Source organism: Ips typographus, linkage group LG3 (assembly GCF_016097725.1).
Source record: "Ips typographus isolate SLU linkage group LG3, UJ_Ityp_2.0, whole genome shotgun sequence".
Classification (NCBI taxonomy): Eukaryota; Metazoa; Arthropoda; class Insecta; order Coleoptera; family Curculionidae; genus Ips; species Ips typographus.
In genome coordinates, this window is record NC_138424.1 from 110,771 (window position 1) to 130,307 (window position 19,537).

The 19,537-nt window shown below is 34.5% G+C and overlaps 1 protein-coding gene across 3 annotated transcripts in view; it reads left to right on the top strand.

The window, feature by feature from the left end:
• Cals (calsyntenin 1) overlaps positions 1-19,537 on the top strand; it is a 71,518-nt gene that overhangs the window by 37,762 nt on the left and 14,219 nt on the right. The window contains exon 1 of one of the 3 annotated variants that reach the window (XM_081974645.1): positions 11,378-11,430. The exons of the other annotated variants lie outside the window; for them this stretch is intronic. Coding sequence (XP_081830771.1) covers positions 11,393-11,430 — 38 coding nt within the window. The 5' untranslated portion in view covers positions 11,378-11,392. Of the gene's footprint in view, positions 1-11,377; positions 11,431-19,537 lie in introns of those variants that run through there. 3 annotated transcript variants of the gene reach the window in all.

Consider the following 19,537-nt stretch of genomic DNA (forward strand, 5'->3'; position numbering starts at 1 on the left):
TCAAGCTGCAGTTTTCATGTGCAAGCGGCAAATATGTACTTTCCGCTCTTAATATAGAATATACTATTTCCCAACAAACATTTTTGGTGTGGTGAGACAGTGAACCCAACTAGCAGCAAAGAAATTATTAAGTAGTCATGCAGCCAGTAATAGAATAAACTAGATTTCCACTTAGTATCTTAAACAAAAACGTCATTATTTGTCGCTTCTTTCTGACAGGCAAGTTGTTTAATAGTATATTATGTTATTAAGCGTAGAAAGAGGCGATTATTGTGCTGAGCTCGGAATTGTCCGACCGAAGCGAAGCTGAGCCAATTTCAAAAACAACGCTATTTCCTTGGGAATACTTGAGATTTTGTGAATACCCATTACAACTCTGTGGCAAACTCCATTTTGATATTTAATGAAAAAACGATCTGTATCAATAACATCTGGACGAAGAGACAAGTATTTTTTACAAATATTTATGTAAAATTCTCCAACAATTGGGCTTGTAATTTTTCGTGTTTGGAATTTTAACCAGAATTAATTTTTCCATGTATTCAATATCTTGAATTCTCAAGTTTACCAGTTCATTACATCGACATGCCCCTGATATGCCGTATATTAAAACAACCTAAAAATGTTGAATATAGGTATTAAAAAAAATTATAAATTTATTTTTGTTTCGGATCTTACCTTCATGTGGCTAAATACTTTTTGTCAGGTGCTTCTGTTAAAAAAGTGTCTTGGTGAAAGTTTTAGACTTTTTAGCTGCATAGTTTTCACTTTTTCGCTTTAAAAATGCTTGCACCTTTTTATACGATAGAATATTTATACTGTCTTTATTATTTAGCTCAGCTTTAAGCATAGAATATTGCGCCCACATTGTCGAACTCTTTAATGATTTACTTAAATGGGCAAAATAGGCCAATACAAAATTTTCGGTAAAATTGACCGCTTGGTGTTCTCTGGCCCAAGTGGTGAATTTATTGTACGCTCGTTCATACATTTTGCGGGACCTGCCAGGAATCAAATTATTTAGCGTATTTGACGCTATTGCTGCTAAAGCAGGTGGTGTACAACTTATTTTATCACTATCACTCATTTCGGCGATTTAGGTCGCTTTACGGCTTTACTGAAACTTTATTTGACAAAACAACAACGCAATTAGTAGTATTATCAATGAGTAAAAAGAACAAGTATCAGGAGGTAACAATAATACAAATTATAACTCGTTTGTGCATTAAGCGAGGGGGACGGAGGTCCACCTACTTTGATTGCGCATTCGCCTACTGCGCAGTTGAATTGACGCAAAGTCATTGAAAGTTTGGAGTTTCAAACCCGCAAAAATTTGTTGTTTGTATTTGTTGTAGTATAGTGTTTGTTTGTGGTTCTTTAACAGTTGAGTTTTGCAAATTTAAATTAAGTTGTACAGTGGACAAGATTAACAAGTATTGACGGCCGTCATATTACTCCCCCTTGTTTCTGTCACCCACTTTGTTTGCTATTGCTCCTTCCTGCTATGTTTACATTTTTTTTATTCATTGAGTATTATAATAGTACAAGGTGTTTGAATTTTGAATTAGTGTGCCATGGACATCACGACATTTTTGACAGATGACACAGTGACAGCGTAATAAGGTAAACATAGGATGTGTATCGTTTCCTAGCCAGGTTAACCGATTAATTCGGACTGGTAAATATACATATATAACGGTTACTGAAAAAATATCATTCTCATAGAACAACGGAGATTTGAAGCCAGAAAACCAGAGCAAATGGCCGATAACATTTTTGAAAGCCTATTTTCAAGAACCGCGTTCCGTGTAAATTCGGAGCGCGTAACCGTAATCGACAGATGACGCTAGACAGCCATGATACGCCCTCTGTTAGACAACTTTGGAAATAGCTTCGTGTTGTTATCATCGTATTAGCCGTGTTGTGTCAATCAGTTTTTGTCTTTTTGTGTCAGTCCGTTTGTTTATGTTGGTTTTGAATTTGATCACAAATTTAGCCCTGACACCTTCAGGAAAACTGTATTTCAGAATAAGAACATGAAAGGATTGTATTGCAGAGCCAAGCCTGACAAGCCAATCAAAGCAAAGTAAATGTTGCATTAATTTCATCTGCTTTTTTTTAAATGCAACGCTTTTAGTCTGGATCAAGTTCTGGACATTATTTTTTTACCTCCTAGGATATGAAATAGCCTTTCTACGCCGGCAGTACAGGTACACAATAGGCTTATTTTAGACCGCTTGAAAAAAAAAGACATTTTTCTAATTCATAATTATTTAATATAACGTTTCGAAAGTACCTATTGATTTTTTGGCAGTACCTACCTACTGTATTTCATCAAAAAATTATGATCTGATTTATCGATAATCTAACTTCGATTTTATTTTGGTACCACATTTTGCAGGTAAACATCCTGTTAAGAACAATTTACCTAAAACCTTAGGTGTTGCCTGTGTTGATGTAATTTAAGAAAGCTTAAGCTAAGTTATTTTACGACTGCAACAAGTTAATTTGTAGCTTTCTTTGAATCTGTCAAGGCAATCAACTATAAACCAGCAATTTTATATTTATTCGACAGTTGTCTTGATTAAAACTAATTCCAACCATATTTGGACGAAAAAAGGTAACGCAATTTCACGTCATCTGAACAGCCACAAATCTTTCAGCTTTATTTCTCACGGTTTATTTTCCGATTTCCCCTTTTCGGGAATTCTTACTCTCTTTACGTCAGCTCCCTGGTATCAAAACAATGTTTTTAAATTTCCACTTTAATATTCCTCGCAGCTATTTTCGTATCCGATATTTCTACCTGGGTTTTATTGAAGCTCCGTGTCGGAGCTTTTCTTATATTAAATGCGAAAAACGCGAGCGGAAAAGGCAGTACTTTAGATGACTGGCGATTTTCTCTCCTTTATTTCAGAAAACTATAATTGGATTTCTTATGTGCCATTTGTTAATGTTATTAACGGCTTTGCTTAAACTGACATTTTTGTAATTTTAGCAGTTCAGTTTACGGTATTATTGTGGTATAATGCTACTTCTGTTCTTCTTCTTATTCATATTTAAGATATCGCCATCTGTTAGTTTTGCAGGTTCTTCTGGATCAGTTCCTGGGCGGTGGACTGCCAGGTGTCCTTCCATATCTTAGGTGGTCTTCCGGGTGCTCTTCCCTATTGGTTTCCCTTTAAATGCGATGCGTGGCAGTCTTTCCTCTTCCATTCTTCTCACGCGAGCGTACCAATATCTTTTTCTTTGTCTCCCGCATCTTACGATGTCTTGCACCCCACATTGTTCCTAATTCGGTCTATTCTTGTTTTTCCCATTATAGTCATGAGCGTTTCCATTTCGGCTACTAGAAGCATTCTTTTCGGCGAAAATAGCTGCATCATCGGCGTAGCATACCATGCTGATTCTTTTATTCTGTCCCATTCGGTATCCCATACTTAGTGATGATACTTCTTCTATAATTCTGTCCATTAAGAGATTGAACAGAAATGAGCTATAGCCGTCACCTTGTCTGATGCCTCCTGGTGTCGGTATCTCTTCCGTATAAGTGTCTCCTGCTTTACTTTTTACCTGTTGTTCATATTGAGACTGCGGACTGCTCATACGATGGTGTCTGGCGTTTCTTTCGCTATCAGTATATTTATGATGTCGGAGGGGCGAACCCTATCAAATGCCTTGGTCAAATCGATAAGACATAAGACATTTGCTGGTGTATCGAATTCGATTGATTTTTCTTTTAGTTGCTTGATAATGAATATGCCGTCGGTCGTAGATCTCTTTCGTCTGAAGCCTTGTTGTTCTTCCCTGTTTGTTATTTGTGTTTCAAGTCTTTCCTTCAAAATGCCGGTAAAGAGTTTCATGCTTGTGTTCAGCAACGTTATGCCCCTGTAGTTGTCTGGGTGCATCTTCTGTCCTTTCTTGAAATTACACGTTTAAATTTCCATGAACGTCTAAGGTAGACCGTTAAGTTTCTGATTTCTATGTATCACCACAGTATGTATCACTTTACTTATCTCATCAATGAGTTAAAAGTAACTCACATTGTTAGATCCACAAAATTTTAACCATAACAGAGTAACTTTCGAAATTAATAAAAGCGGCTTGACAACTTTAACGACATAAGCGGAGACAAAAGCGGGTTTATCTGCAGATTCTATACGTCTTCAGCTCGATGCAACGCGACCCACATCTGCATAAAATGGCGTATTTTCGGTTTGAGGAAAACTTCCAGACAAAAGTGGCGAACTAATATAGCGGGACTGTGAAAACCGGATCTGGAAGGAACAAAGGGCGAATTATATTCCACGTGCATTCGTGGCCTGTATTTAATTCTCTTCTACCGTTAATGAAAGATGTTATCAGAATGCAAAAAAGAAATCACCTTTAACGCGGACGCCAATGGTGTTTTCAAATGAGCCAGAGCATATCAATGCAAGTTTCCTCTCGAAGTTTGCTCATTTATTTTCGGTTATGTGTTCCTTTTTATTATCTCGGTTCTAGATTGTGGTAAGAGAAATTGCCCGGTGTCGTCAAAAGGAAAGCAGAAATTAAATGGGTCTAGTGTATACTCAGACTAATTTTAATGGGTTGTTGTGGTATTGATGTGAGAAAAATCATTCCAATTGTTCATGTGGATTCAATACTGAAGACAGAAAAATATTATAAACAACTATGTATTCTCAATAAATACATATAAAATAGAGTGACATGCAGTAGAACAGGTTATACCAGGTGTACAAGAGCACCCTGGACATAGGAGATTAACATGGGAAAACGGTTTTGATTTTTTTGCGCCTGTACGGTGGATTTGATTGAAAAATCGTATTAATGAAGTAGTACCTATCACGGACTAGTTTTCTGTATATTTTGCAGATCTCTAACTTGAGCCCTTTCGTCGTAAAACACGAACAAAAATAAGAAAATTTAAACTTTTAGCCTGCACTGTATACGCGGTGCATTTAATTTTGTATAAACATATACATTAGCGGCACCGCTCTGCCGCTTGCCGTTCAGCCGCTAGCCGCTTACCGCTTCTATCGTATCCAAAGCCTTAGTTATATCTATAGGAGTTTCACATTGGTGACCTAAGCCTGCCTAAACACCTTTGGTACATATACGACGGTAAGTAAGCAGTAACTTTTGGTATAACATTTTTTGTTACTGCTTTCAAATATAATGTCTAGCAACACGTCGACAGTCTGCAAACTTGTTATGTTTCACTAACATGATCACATTACGAGCGTTATCGTAAATGAGCATTCCTTTTAATAATGGTAAAGTATCCTATTTCAATAAACCACATATTAATAATAAATCACTCATTTATTCGCTACAAGTTTAAATTGTTCTAATTGGGTTAAATCTTGTTGAGGTTTAAATAGTCGACTGAAAGGATCATTGAAACGTTAATCGTAAAACTATGCTTTCGTTTTGAATTACCTCGGAACAGTGACATCGTAGAATATTCCAATTTTCCTGGTAGAATTGCGGCTAGTGCGAAACAGCCTTAGTCGTAAAACCTTAAACGTAATTATCTTAAACGACCCACTAAACACATAGCTCTGTTGGGATAATAAGTCCCAAACGTAAATTACGTCGTCATGTCTGGATAAAAGATATGAAGAATTTATATGGATAAAATCACATTTCCAAAAAGGATGAATTAATAAAGAAGCTAACTTTCAAAGCGTAGCATTCAAAAGTCAATTTAGAATCTGTATTGATAGCTCGGCTAATGATTAAATAATTTCTGGTATCTAAACCCACAATAATAAATCGAGTAATTGTATTTCGATTACAATGTGTATAAGTGAATTTTACCAAAATCCGTTTATTAGTTCCCAGATAACAACCACGACCGGCTATCAATCGATTGACCTATTTCTCATTCCAATGTGAATGTGCACGTTAAAATGTTACGCGGAGTAACTTGCCAGGCACTTTGGAACCCATTATGTCAGAAAGACACTTTAAATCAAATTTGTTTCTTGATTATGTATAATTTCAGTGTAGAGCTTTTAGGACGTTTTGAGTTAGCAATTTGATCATACAGCTTTAACAATCTTTGTCACACAAGAATTGGAATGGTTAGCTACTATTTTGAGGTTCTTAACAAGCTTAGTTTAGTATTCTTATTAGAAGTAAAACTTTGGGCGTGACCATCCTAGGAAAATTGCTTGCCAACTTTCAGGCAATTTTCCGGCTTCCTAACGGTCGCTTTCAAACTTAAAACAGCCTAGACCGTCCTAAACTAGATGGTTTGCCACCCATAATTGTTGCATAAATTACGGCATTAAAAATAAAATATGTAAAATTAAATCCCAATTTAGATATAAAGTGGGATATTTAAATTGACATTTTAAATACAACAACCACCAGACTCTCATAAAATTTTAAATCACCTGTCAAGTGATAAATTCTGTTGATATAGCCTATAACTATAATTTTGAAGCTGTTTCTTTGGGACGCAGGAAATTACCGTGGAAGGTGACAAAAGTAATCAAACAAATCACAAACAAATGTTTATTTAAACAATTGATAAATGGGAAGTAAAAATTGGAAAGCTACATTTAGTTCATTGAAAACTAATACTCAATTTAAATGCTCATCCGTTAATAATTTAGCAGCGTACCAAAATTCCTTATTGTAATCTTTTCAAATTCTGGGTTTATTGGAGCCATCGTGTAGAAAAAAAGATTATTTAATAAAGAAGACATTAAAATGATTTCAACAAATGTCAAATTGCTTTCCTCTGTACAGCATGGTTGATGAAAGTTGTATGTTTTTGAAGCGGGCAGTTGAAAGGTCAATCGCACTCGGTGCATCCAGTTATGGTGGTCAGTGGAGGACCTGGTTTTTTAATGTCCCGAAAGCAAAAAAAATTGTTCAAAACAAAGGAAAAGAACTAGATCTTGAATAACTTTGTAGGAAAAATTGAAAAGACCTCGATAGTAAAAGAGCAGTTGTCTTTACCTACACGTTGAACATGTTACAGCCGAAGAGAATAGAGCAAAATAATATGTGTGTGGTTGGATCTAGACTTTGCTAACGCTGACGACTCCCCTCAAGACAGTCATCATCCAATTTACTAGAAGGTGAAGGCTGGAATTTCTTCGACGACTTCTCTAGCTGGTGAAACAAGAATCCAGCAACAACTGGCAGGAGTTTCTTGGATATTGTGCCCATACAGCTGATGCGGCTTTTTACTAGAACTGTCAGATCTGAGCGGACCTACGTGCGTGTAAACGTGTGACGAGGAGTTGGTAGCACACTTCACGTGTAGCTCTGGTCAGAGCAAGGTTTTTGGGCGGAACGTACTGCGCCCAGAAATCCTGGTCAATGTCTTGCCCTGGAAAATAATTTGATTCCTAAAAGAACTGGATATTCTGGACGAGCTATATATAGGATATACAGTGCTTTTTTTTTAACGCGCAACATAGGATTTCAAGTGTTAAATTTTTATGCCCGTGTTAGACCATGTTTTTTTGGAACTACAGGTGTAAAACTTGACGGGTGTGTCTTTAGTACCCTGAAGCTTAAGTAAGATCGCCAATTCGGTCTAAAAAGTGTTAACAAACTAGCAAAAAAACATCTTTTTTCGAAAAAGAATTTATTTCTTTCCATATTCCCTGTATGTATGGTAGGTGCGTGTTGTTTTTGATACTGGCAGGGCAGGTAGTAGGTAGTGATATATTTTGACTGTCTCACGGCCCGACTAATAATTGAAATTGAGTTATTCTTGTCTTCTTCAGTTTTTTTTTAAACTTGTCTTTACGAACATATTCAACCACTTTCTATTATAATACTATAAACTATCAAATTGACGCAGTTAGTATCGCTTAACTGCGACAATCCATTAAAATTTCAGGTGTCGCAGAGTAATGTAAAAGAGGACAATTTTGTTTTTCCGTGCTGATAACCCATTTACATACATATTCTGCTCGTATTCGTTAATAGCTGCAATTTGCCAGCGGGGCGCACTACTTTCTGAGATTGTTCAGAGAACAGTTTAGGGTGTGTTTTTGCTTATTAAGTTAATGTAAATTTAAACCATAGCTGCAGTTCAGTGCATGCTTGAATCTTGGGATTTATATTAATTTGAAAACCAGTGATTTGATTTAATTTAATACCGCATATCTTTTTAATAAAAAGGTTCAATGACACTAGATAAGCCAGAGTATAGCAGACTGGACAATCTAATCGTACTTTTTAAACCTCCTTATATATTCGTAAGCCACAGATTTTGCGGGGTTTTCGAAACATCTCCATTTTACTCTACGTGATGATAAAACCTAAAGGCTGTTAAAAATAGCATAGAGTTAAAAAAAAATCTATTAGAAAAATTCTGAATTTGCTTGAAGTTTTACATACCATTTTCTGTTTCAATAGATTAGAAGCTGTTCTAGTGCCTGAACAAAAATCCTTTTTAAAAGTAGATTAAAAGAATAAAACTAAAGTAGATAGTTTATTCTTGAACTCAACAAAGGGCAAGCCGGTGAAATATAGTTTTGCATGTTGACTTTATAGAGGTGCCGTCAAGTTTGTGTGTTTTTAATAGTGTAACACAAATTAGCAAGCACGATTAGTAAATTTAAGTATATTTTGTAAAGTGAACAGATAATGTAATTTAATGTTTTTCCCATGTATGTCGTTAGTTTGCAAGTGATATGTTTGATTTTACATTGATTATTTATTGACACAAATTTTATCGCACCTGCTTATTAGCAGTTAACAGAGAAATTCACATTTACTTATGAGCAACTAATTTGTTTGATATAAGTACCGTTTTGCACTATTAGCATTAATGAAGATGAGACTCAACACCAGGAAAAGTCAGCAATGGCAGAAGCAACTACCCGTATCACCCACAAACTAGTAGAAAAATATACCAAGGAACTAGAAAACAGAAAAGCCCCAGGAATCGACGAATTGAACAATGAACTGATAAAGTAGGGAGGTGTTCCACCAAGCGAACAACTAGCCAATTTTTACCAGAAGATCTTAAATGAAACAACTATACCAACCGACTGGAAGAAAATCATTACTATCCCTATCTTCAAAAAGGTGACAAAAAACAACCAGGAAACTACAGAGGAATAACTCTTCTAAGCGCCGTGATGAAGCTATTCACGAAAATCATATGCGGTATCATCTCAGAACAAATATCCATAATGGAAGAAGAACAAGGATTCAGGAAAAACAGGTCTACCACAGACGCCATATTCATCATTCGACAAATAGTCGAGAAATCAATCGAATACGAGAAACCGGCGTATATGTGCTTTATAGATCTGAGCAAAGCGTTTGATCGAGTGAGGCTATGACATCACATCTTTATTGAGACGGGGCAGCATTCCGGAAGAAATAGTTAGAACTATTGAAAACTTGAACACTAATACAACGACCAGAATACAGAGAGAACAACGGCCTGACCCAAGAAGTGTCCATATCAACAGGAATAAGACAGGGAGAGTCTCTAAGCCCGGTAATCTTTAACCTAATCATGTACGAAATAATAAAAGACGTTCAAAAGGCGGGGCATGGTTACAGAACTAACACAGGAGAAATAACAATACTGTGCTACGCGGATGACGCAGTAATTATATCAGAAAACGAAGATGAGCTGCTTTATCAATTCTACCTGACAGCGAAATGCTACTTTATGTCAGACAAAATCACTAGTTGTAGCAAAAGAACCTAAAAGATGCAAACTAGCTGTTAACGACGAAATAGTAGAACAGGTGGTGTCCTTGATACTTAGGGGTAGAAATAACCGCCCGTCAAGACAGGAGATCTGAGGTAAAGAATCAAAGAGATAAGGCCTCTAGAATAGCTCGATGTTTGAAATACATTATATGGAAAAACCAGTTTCTAAAAATAGAAGCAAAGAACAGAATATATAAATCATGCGTAAGGCCAATAATCACATATACCGCAGAAACTACGGCAGACACCAGCAGAACTAAGAGCATAACCCAAACGGCAGAGATGAGGTATCACGGGACACACGCTACGTGACAGAATATCCAACCAAGAAATAAGACGAATCTGCGACATACAGGACACTGTAAGATTGACGAGACAGAGACGGCAAGAGTGGAATTAACACATCAACAGAATGGAAGACAATAGAATTGCTAAAATTTGCGTGAGACGGAAAACCACACTCTAGAAGACCGCCAGGCGGACCACCAAATAGGTGGAGGGATAGCTGGATGTCGACGTCGCAACGAACTCCTTAAAGCTGGAAAAACCGGCTGAAAGCCTATTTCAAGAAGAAGGAGAAGAAGAAGAACATTAATTAAAGTACTATTGTAGGTGCTGCATCGAATGCTAAATTCGGTGTTCGATTTGTAATCTCTCCCGGTTTAAACTACCTCATCTAAGGCAGTAAATTTCGATAAAACCCTTCCTATCGAGCACGTTGTTTTGTACGGATTATCTTTTAATCTGTCACCCCTTGCAAACAATAGACCTTAAGTAACATAGCCACGAAAACAATACAGTAAGGTTTTTACTTTTTACTACCCCAACTTATTTTACGCGATATTTGCCCTTAACTACAAAATCTCGGAAGTAATGGATCTTCAGAGTTTAGTATCGTCTGGATTAACTGCCCACTTTTTATAACGAAGAAAAAACTATAATTTATGGATCCAGAAGTCTGGAATACTCGAAGTTGTATCATTAATCAAGATCGTAGAGAACGTCCTCGTTCTGATTGGGTTGAATCTTTTTAATAGTTTACGTATGGTTTGTAAAAACGATTTATTGACAATATGTACTTAAGGCTGGCTTATATTCTAAGTGAACCATCCAAATTAAACAATTCGGAGTACCTTTAACTCAGATTTAGTGAGTGGATGATCGGCCAAAAATATCGTGTGTTCCATTAAGGTCCGCCCACATCGTGGTTAGTTAATTTTATGATTTGTTGTATACGGGATGTCCCCGTTACTAGCCTTATAGTGTAGATAAAGCGTTCATTGCTGGTTCAACTTTTTCGAAAACGTAGTTACGGTTAAAGTATATTTTTTCATTCGAAATGTTTCTTAATGCCTTAACTAAAGATTTATTTAGTCCAAAAATGTTTTTGTCCGCTTTTGGGACACATTGTATTTGTGTCTATATGTATTCAACTACCTCGAATTTCTGTTGACATTATGAATACCTATATTTAACCGTGAGATTATATAGGTCTTAACCTCGATTTTCTCTCTCCGATTTCCTGTAAACAAATTTTTGGTTGCACCAAATGCATTTAAAATGACATTGATTCGTTTTTTTTGTGAAGTAATATTGTTGTGTTTTGACTACCTTACGATGACTTTATTGTAGTATTAGAAGTGTTAGGTACAGTCTGTACAAGAACTATGCGTGAATTTACTAGATGAAGAAAAGTTATACCAAAGGACGAAAAGTTAGTAAGTAAGTAAAATAAAAAATTGTTTTGTTCAAACGGCCGTGAAGAAAAAAGTGAAAAAAAAATTTGGTTCTGGGTCCTTTTTAGACCAAGTACGACAATGTGAAACACAACAAAATGATTGCTGAGATTTCTAGAGTCAGTAGTCGTTGGAGGAAAATAGCTTAAAACCTCATTAAAACTACGAATAGTTGATAGTGGTTGTTTTTGCTCATCTGAGGGTAAAATATAATTTTTGCTCATTTGAATGCGGCTTTACTTTACCAAAAATTGACAATACTACTTTAAAAAAAAACAACAAAATTACTATTACGTTATTAAAAGAATTTAGGCACACTTTAAATTAGTCACAACTAAAACTATATTTTTTTAAATTTGATTACAGAAATCTTTTTTTACAAATTAATCACAATCAAGTGAATAATTCCCAAATTTTTTGTTTTTTTTTGTTAAGAAAATCACAAATAGCTTCTTGACATAGTTTAATGTTTCACCAGTTTGTAGTGAATTATCAGTTAATTTAATAGGTTCTGTTTTTTTTTGGCATGTGATAATTTTAGTTAGTATTTTTAGTAAGTAATATTTTCTGCTGGATGTAATTAATATACGAGATAAAGAGAGATCCGTCAAATTAACACTCTCAGTTTTCATTCAGATAAACGCACCTGAAATGTACATGACATACTCTTATAAGTATATTTTAATTATAATAATTCAATGATTGAACACACAAAACGAAACATTATGCTTCTTTAATTAATGATTTTCCACTATTTACCATTTATTTTGTTAGTTTCAACAGTAAAAGCAAAATTGTCTTACGTTTCTGTTTCAATTATCGTTTTTTTTTACCGCTCGATAATTACAGTTCCCGATAGACTCACTGCATAAATCAGATTTCATATTCCGTGCATGGCAACATAATTTCTTTTCACGCGATACCGTCATGTAAATTGCAAATTTAAAAGCTGGGAAGTATGGATTTTACATTACGTTGGAAATAATCAAAGTCAATTCACTGTACCATTAATAAAACTACCTGTATGGCTACAAAGACTGTCATGTTGCACATTGATATTCCAATTAATATTATTAATAAAATGAAATTTAGTATTCATACCGCATGGTTCTAATAATAAGCTTCCTGTACGTCAATAGCTGATTTGTAGCTACAACAATACAAACAATGTAGTGACTATTTTTTAATTGTAATTTAGGATAATTTTAATGCAATGCACGTATTTTTGACAGAAATTTAGTTAAGTTTTAATTAGAACATTTAATTATATAGTTTCCGATAGGCTATAATTTATAAAGTGTTTAACATTTTCTATAAAGCGAATTTCAGTTATTTATACTTCACTGCTTATACTTAATAAAAAAGGCAATAGTTGTTGTTTGTTGCTCATTCCAAACAAGGCTATTTTCTTCCGGTCTCTTGTTTCCAAGTCAGCCGAAATGTCTACGTTAGATGGCTAACCATTAATGGACACATATTTTTGACCTTATTGGGTTAATTTTGGTTTTATTGTAACATTTTCCACCTGAACATTCAACGCGTACTTACTTTTTTAAACTTAAGTGAGATTAGAAATACATTGGTGCAATCGACCATAAGACTCACGCATCACAATCCAACTTTTCTTTACTATTCTGAGTGTTCCCAATCTAGTCATGAAAAGTAGTTCTTTCATTCGAAATCTGAAACTTATTGTTGGTCTTAGCACGAATCAAATACAGTTGCAATAAAACATGAATTGGTTAACTTATAATAAAAAGTAACAGTAACATCTTCTAGATCAGTTTGCTTAAATGTAATATTTTAATAAAACTTGAATTTCAGTTCTATAGAACGTTTAAACTTACCTTTATACTATGATAATTAAGCACTCAATCTAGCTTTAATGATACAAAGTAGATAAGTCATAGACTCGTTTGCGTCGCAACACTTACTAAGCATTATGTTCGGCATTATCCAACGATTTTCACTTTTTCAAACCTATCTTCCTAGAGCAAACTTAATTGGTAACGTATATGCATAATTTTGACAATTTTGTAAACCCACTGGTTGTCCAGGCTCTAGAAAATTAAATTGATAAAACTTATGTTGAACTCAACGAAGAAAATTGTTTCCAGTTTACGTATTGTTCAATTGCTCAAGAAGATTGCTCAACCATTCTGCCCAAATGATTAGCAGAACAGGTCACATAGAATAGCCACCGGAATTTATGAACTTGGCATTTATTGATTTTGTTCTTTGATTTATGTAAAATGTGCACATCTGCTGTAAAAATATCTTATTTCAAAACATTATTGACAACCGAATATTTCAGAAATACGAGTGAATCCATAAAAAAATTTTATGCGTTCAGAAGTTGGATAATCATTAAAATTAAAAAACCAACCTTGTTGTGTAAATCAACCTCAATTTTAAGGCACTAATTTATTTAGCCAGCTATCAGGTGTATAACTAGACAAATGTGGGGGACTTATTTTTATAACTTCCAATCCAGACACTTCCGGGAACATTTAGATTTCAAACGCTTAAGCAAAATAAAATACTCGTTCTTCCTTCAATAGTTTCATATTACAGAATTTTAAAAGAATGTGCTATATTTGATACGTTGCCTTGTTAAAAAAGCCGTTTTCGTGTGAGATGGAAAAAAAGTTTGAAGTGTATATTTAGAAAGTCCAATAGCTAGACAAAAGTGATTAGAAGTTGCTTTGGGCATTTCCGCAAAAGTTTTTACCAAACTTAGGCCAAGCTTAGTTTTTGGGGTTCTCAAACTACTTCAAATTCTCATCTCGCTCGATCTTGAAAACATAGCAACTTTTACTTGGCTACATTTGTAACATCTTCTTTTCCTTAAAATAGGAATGACTCCATATTGTGGATATAGGGATTATGTTTTTTTTTCTATTCACATATTCACACAGAACTTTCACGAATGCTCTAATATCGTATGTTATTGATAATTTATTTGTGTCGAAATTGTGTCGTTTAACGCCTTATTGAGTTTTGATACGAGTAAAGTGATCGGCGTGTCATTAAGATATCATTTTGCGTTGCATAAACACACAAATGATAATTCTTCCATAAAAAATAGACCATCGATAAGATAACTTTCTGACAATGCCCCCGTTTTGGTATCCTTCGATCGTCCGTAACGCTGTTATATTAATTATTATTTTTTATTATGAAAGTTGTATAATATTTTTTAACTTTAAGCAAATTTAGATAAAGGAGTTCGCATAGTTTAAGAAATGGAGCACCGATAGAAGTGTAACTGAGAACTATAGTAAAACAGTGTTCTTAGGGTATTTTGTGGTCAAATCTGAGTTTGTATGTTCATCAACACTTTGATCATTGTATTCAATGCTTAAATCAACATTAATCTCTAATCATGACTGAATATTTAAATATTTCCAAGAACTTCAGATTATATTATTTCAAGAGAAATAATGCAGTATACACGACAAAAAGTCTGAAATTCTGAGTTTTGGGTTAATAATCGATTTTTAGTTTATTTTGATAGCAAATGTCTCGCTAGGTACTTTAATCTCTAGGGCAGAAAAGTAACAAAAGTAGTCTTTTAAAATCCACTAAGTGCAAAAAAAACCATATCGACACCTTATGTCTTATACTATAACCTTTAAAAAATCTACAACTTGATTACCCTGTATGTCGGTAACAACGCATTTTCGGACACAACTTTCTGCTTAAAATCCATATAGGTATATACATGGTATATACAACTTTTCTTATTTACAAAAAATAGCTTAAAAAGTGGCATTTATATTAAAGTGTCACACAATGGAATACGCAAAATCCAAGCCTGAGTACCTATATTGTTCTCTAACAGCACACGAGATGAACTCTCTTCTTTGATAAAAGTTGTTTTGACCTATTGTTGATATTTTGATTTAATGATCCAGACTGAGCGTGAACAATCTCATCTCAATCCACTCAGCGTTAAAATTATACCGAAATGGATAAAGCATCTCCAGTTTTTTAAATAAAAACTCTCCGTAACCACGGAAATAATAATATAATTGCTCCATGAACGACTGGCTGAAAAAATCAGTTTTTATGAAGCTTTCTTTCTTGCTGGTTAGTGTACCGAGAATTTTAATTTTACGCTAATTTATTTCAGAAGAAAGCCTTTTGGCGATAAACGACCTTTCGGCGAGTTTACGTTAATAAATTAAGAGCCCGCTGTGCGGATGAGCCTTTTTAACGAATTGTAGTTTGACAACGTTAGTCCAAGTATCTGAAAAGAAAAATCTTTTTTAAAACCGTTGAAATACTGAGTTCCTACGCTATTAGCGACGCCGACATACTTTTATTATCACAATTTAAATGTTATACCAGTTCGTTTGTTATATGAATATGATCGGTTTTGTTTTTCGAGTGATATTCGCAGAGTTTTCAAACTGTCAGCATTATAAATTGCATTCATTTGCAATAATCAGCGAACACGAACTCTCTACTCATTTATATTTATGCAGCGTATTCTTTTCATACTATAGTCTGTGTGGATAATAAGTGTTGGCTCAAAGCTTGGGGCTGCAATTTCAATTTGCCAAAACAATATTACAGTTTGTTTTATAGTAAATGCTATATGTATTTCCAATGAAAATCATCAAATTTTCGTTGAACTTCTATTAATTTTCTGCTTATTTAAATCAAAAAGTGTATTGAACTTGTGTACTATGTGTAACAGTTTAACACAACCTCTTGTGATTTTAACTCTTGTTGAATGGGTTACCAAAGTGGTACAATCCCCTTTCAAAACATTTACCAATTCAAATTTAGAATATAATGAAAGGTTACAAAATACACCAGTTCTTAATTGTAAGCATATTTTCAGTTCACACTTGAAAATACTTATTAACCTGCTTAGCTAAATAGCATATTATTTTAAATAAAAATTAATTCAGTTTGAGCACATTTTCTTTATTTTATGCTACAGTACATTAAGATAATCACTCCGATCTGGGTATAATTTCAATTAAATTGTAATCAACCAAACAGCCTCTTTTGAAGAAACGGTACCATGAAAATGGAACGACCTGTTTTGATGTTGGTGACAATATTTGAAGGAAGGGAACTAAGAATTTTGTTACAGAATAAGTAAACTACAAAGTTTATTTTCAAATGCTTCCTTGTCTACAAACAGGTGGTATAAAGTATGTAGAAACCAGTATGCTTTAAATATGATGCGTGTAATAATGATTACTCTGTTTACACAGACCACTGAATAGTGCACTAGTATTTAGCTTTAAAACGTGAATTAGCGTACTATCTTTACTTTCAGAACTATAGAAACTAGAGCTAATAGCACTTAGCGAGGATTTAATTTGGCCAAAAAGGGTTAACTCGGTCATTTTGATAAAAATTATATAATAGTTAAGACCTTCACTCTAACTTCCTCGAAGCAAAGACACTTGAAACCAGAAAACACCAAATTTTATCTTAAATTGGCTCAGTTAGCGATGCAAAGGTCCAGAGCGAAAGTGAACAATAATATTGCTCACCTCGTACCTTAATCGGAATATGATTTACGCACAAATGGCTCTATAAAGTTTTTTTCTAATTTTGACATATAAAGTGGCACTTTTCAAAACTGACAACAGTGACGTAACGTTCTACTTTTCGTAATAGTAACATTTTAGACAATTTATTAGCTTTTCTAACTTTAGCTTTGACAATCAGATGTTCGATTCTTCAAATTGCAGCATTGCGTCAAAAACAATAGAGCTATGACGCTATGCTGCGTTGCCAAATGTGTAAATAAGTGGTTTTCTGTAATAAAACATACGTCTAAGCAAAGTTCTGTACTGGTTTACATTTGTTGGGATGTATTTTGTTTCATATTTTAGGTCAAGATCAGTAGGTAATGTTACTTCTTCTTCGTCTGACTAGGATTGCTTTTGGTTGTCTGTCTCTCATTCTGTTTCTGTTGTTGTTGTTGTTGTCATCAGTAGGTTGTCCTTATTCCATCTTATCTTTGGTCTTCCTGTTTGTATTTTTCTGTAATGTTTATTATTTTTGCAGATATTAGCTTTAGCTAATCTGTCAGGTGTCAGGTGCCATACTATCAACATGACTATCCCAGTCTCTTTTCCTTGCTTTTACACATTTCTTGAGGCTCTGTGATATTGTCTTTGTTAGGTTCCATTCTATATCCTTCTCGGTTCGTATTGTATAAAATAAGTAAATCAAAAATAGTTTTTTTCTATTCTTGATAATGGACAGTGATTTGCAGGAATTGCAATTTGGCAACCTTTGTATATCTTTACAATCTCAGACAATAGCAGAGGTCAGACAGACCTCTATCTCTGGTATAAACTCGATGGTCTTAATCCCTAGACATTATTTTTATTTACAGGAAGTTACTTTTCTGTGGTTATGAATCTTTTTGAAATATGTTTATTTTATTATAACTCAATTTTTCTAATTTTTTTCATTAGTAGACATACCTACCTAAAGAGGTAGATTTGTTCCAAGTTTGATCTAAATATCTCAAAAACTGTAAGAGTTGTACTTAATGTAAATAACTATTATGAAACTGACTTAATTCTTTCTATTTCTATTTTTTTATAAGAAAGCATGCCAGGTTTTGAGTTTGACAAAGTTGGCCAAGTTTGTTTTGACAATCCATATTAAAACTTTCCTCGATTTTCTTGTTTTTATTTTTCTTCTATTGGCTAAGCAAGTGCATCGTGATTTTTAATTAAAGTTCAAATTCATAACTATCATTCAGTTAGCGCAGTAAATAATATGTGTAGTAGGAAACATTTTCAATTAAATGCATATCTAGATTTCGACATGAACGTAATCCGACTTGTGTCCGTGATACCTATGTAAATGCAATCAATCATTCTGTATTACAATCCATTTGCAGTACTGTAATTGCGAATCTGTTTTTATATTTCATTAGCTTGTCGCCGGTTTCTTTTTGTAATCGTGCAATTACATAGTCAGGAATTCTGGCAGTTTGTAAGTAAATTAAATTTGCTTTAACGGTTCATTGTAAACAATGGGAACTTTTTCTGCCAGCGACCGTAACTTTTCGAATCGGCAAATAGTCCAGGATTATTTATTACCGACTAGGGACGCGCCAGCGGGATAATCAAATACAAAACAGGACGATTTTGGTTAAAGCGGACCCGTTTACATATCGCGGCAGACGATAACAAAACATTTCCGTCCCAAAGCTCGTATATATTTTCCGCTGGGAATTTGTTGCTCTATCCACGCCGTTTTGCATTTAATTTTGGTCTAACATGTAAATATTTATTGAACTGTCAATGTACAGAGTGTCCAGTTTATCATAAAATGCGTGTGCGAATCTCGTGTACTCATTTAGTACAGAGTGTTCATCATATACACATGTCAATGTCTCATCCGTTCAACTAGCTGCAATTGTTCACTAATGCGTTTTCTCTGTTAAGAAAATAGCAAATTTCCCTGTAGCAGTAGACAAATCTTAAACTTAATCGTTACATACATGCCAATGTGGAACGTAATAAATTAGGTTTACATCACGGCCATCTAATTAAAAGTTGAGTTAGCAAAGTAAAAAAAAAAACAGTTTAGTAATTACAAATGTATTAGAGTGATAGGATTCATGTTGGCACAGTTGGCAACATACCTTATTGTAAATTTGCCAAAGTGAGAGTCACAGTAGTATTGCTCATTCTGCGACATAAATATAGGACACCGTTGGCGTCGTCGGCGTGACATGTTTCCTTCCTTCGATGAAGGAAGTTTCTCCTCAGCTCAGTTTGGATACTAAGAAAGCTTTTAATTCTGCCCGGGGAACTGTCGTAAGTTAATTACTTAGGCGGTATCGATTAAGCCAACTTTCACAATCCTGTAACTCGATTTAGCCGTAGAAACGACTTGCAGGATCTTCGGTTTGGCAATTTACTACTACAAGATTTATTTGCGTCACACCTAAAAGACTTAGACTGTACTCTGTACTCTGACAAACTGTCTGTAACACGATTGTTCTTTACTGTCAAGTCAATATCACATTTACCTTGCCTTAACTTCAGTTTTGTGTGCCTTTGACCAGTCAAGATTTATTATGATTATTGGTTGAG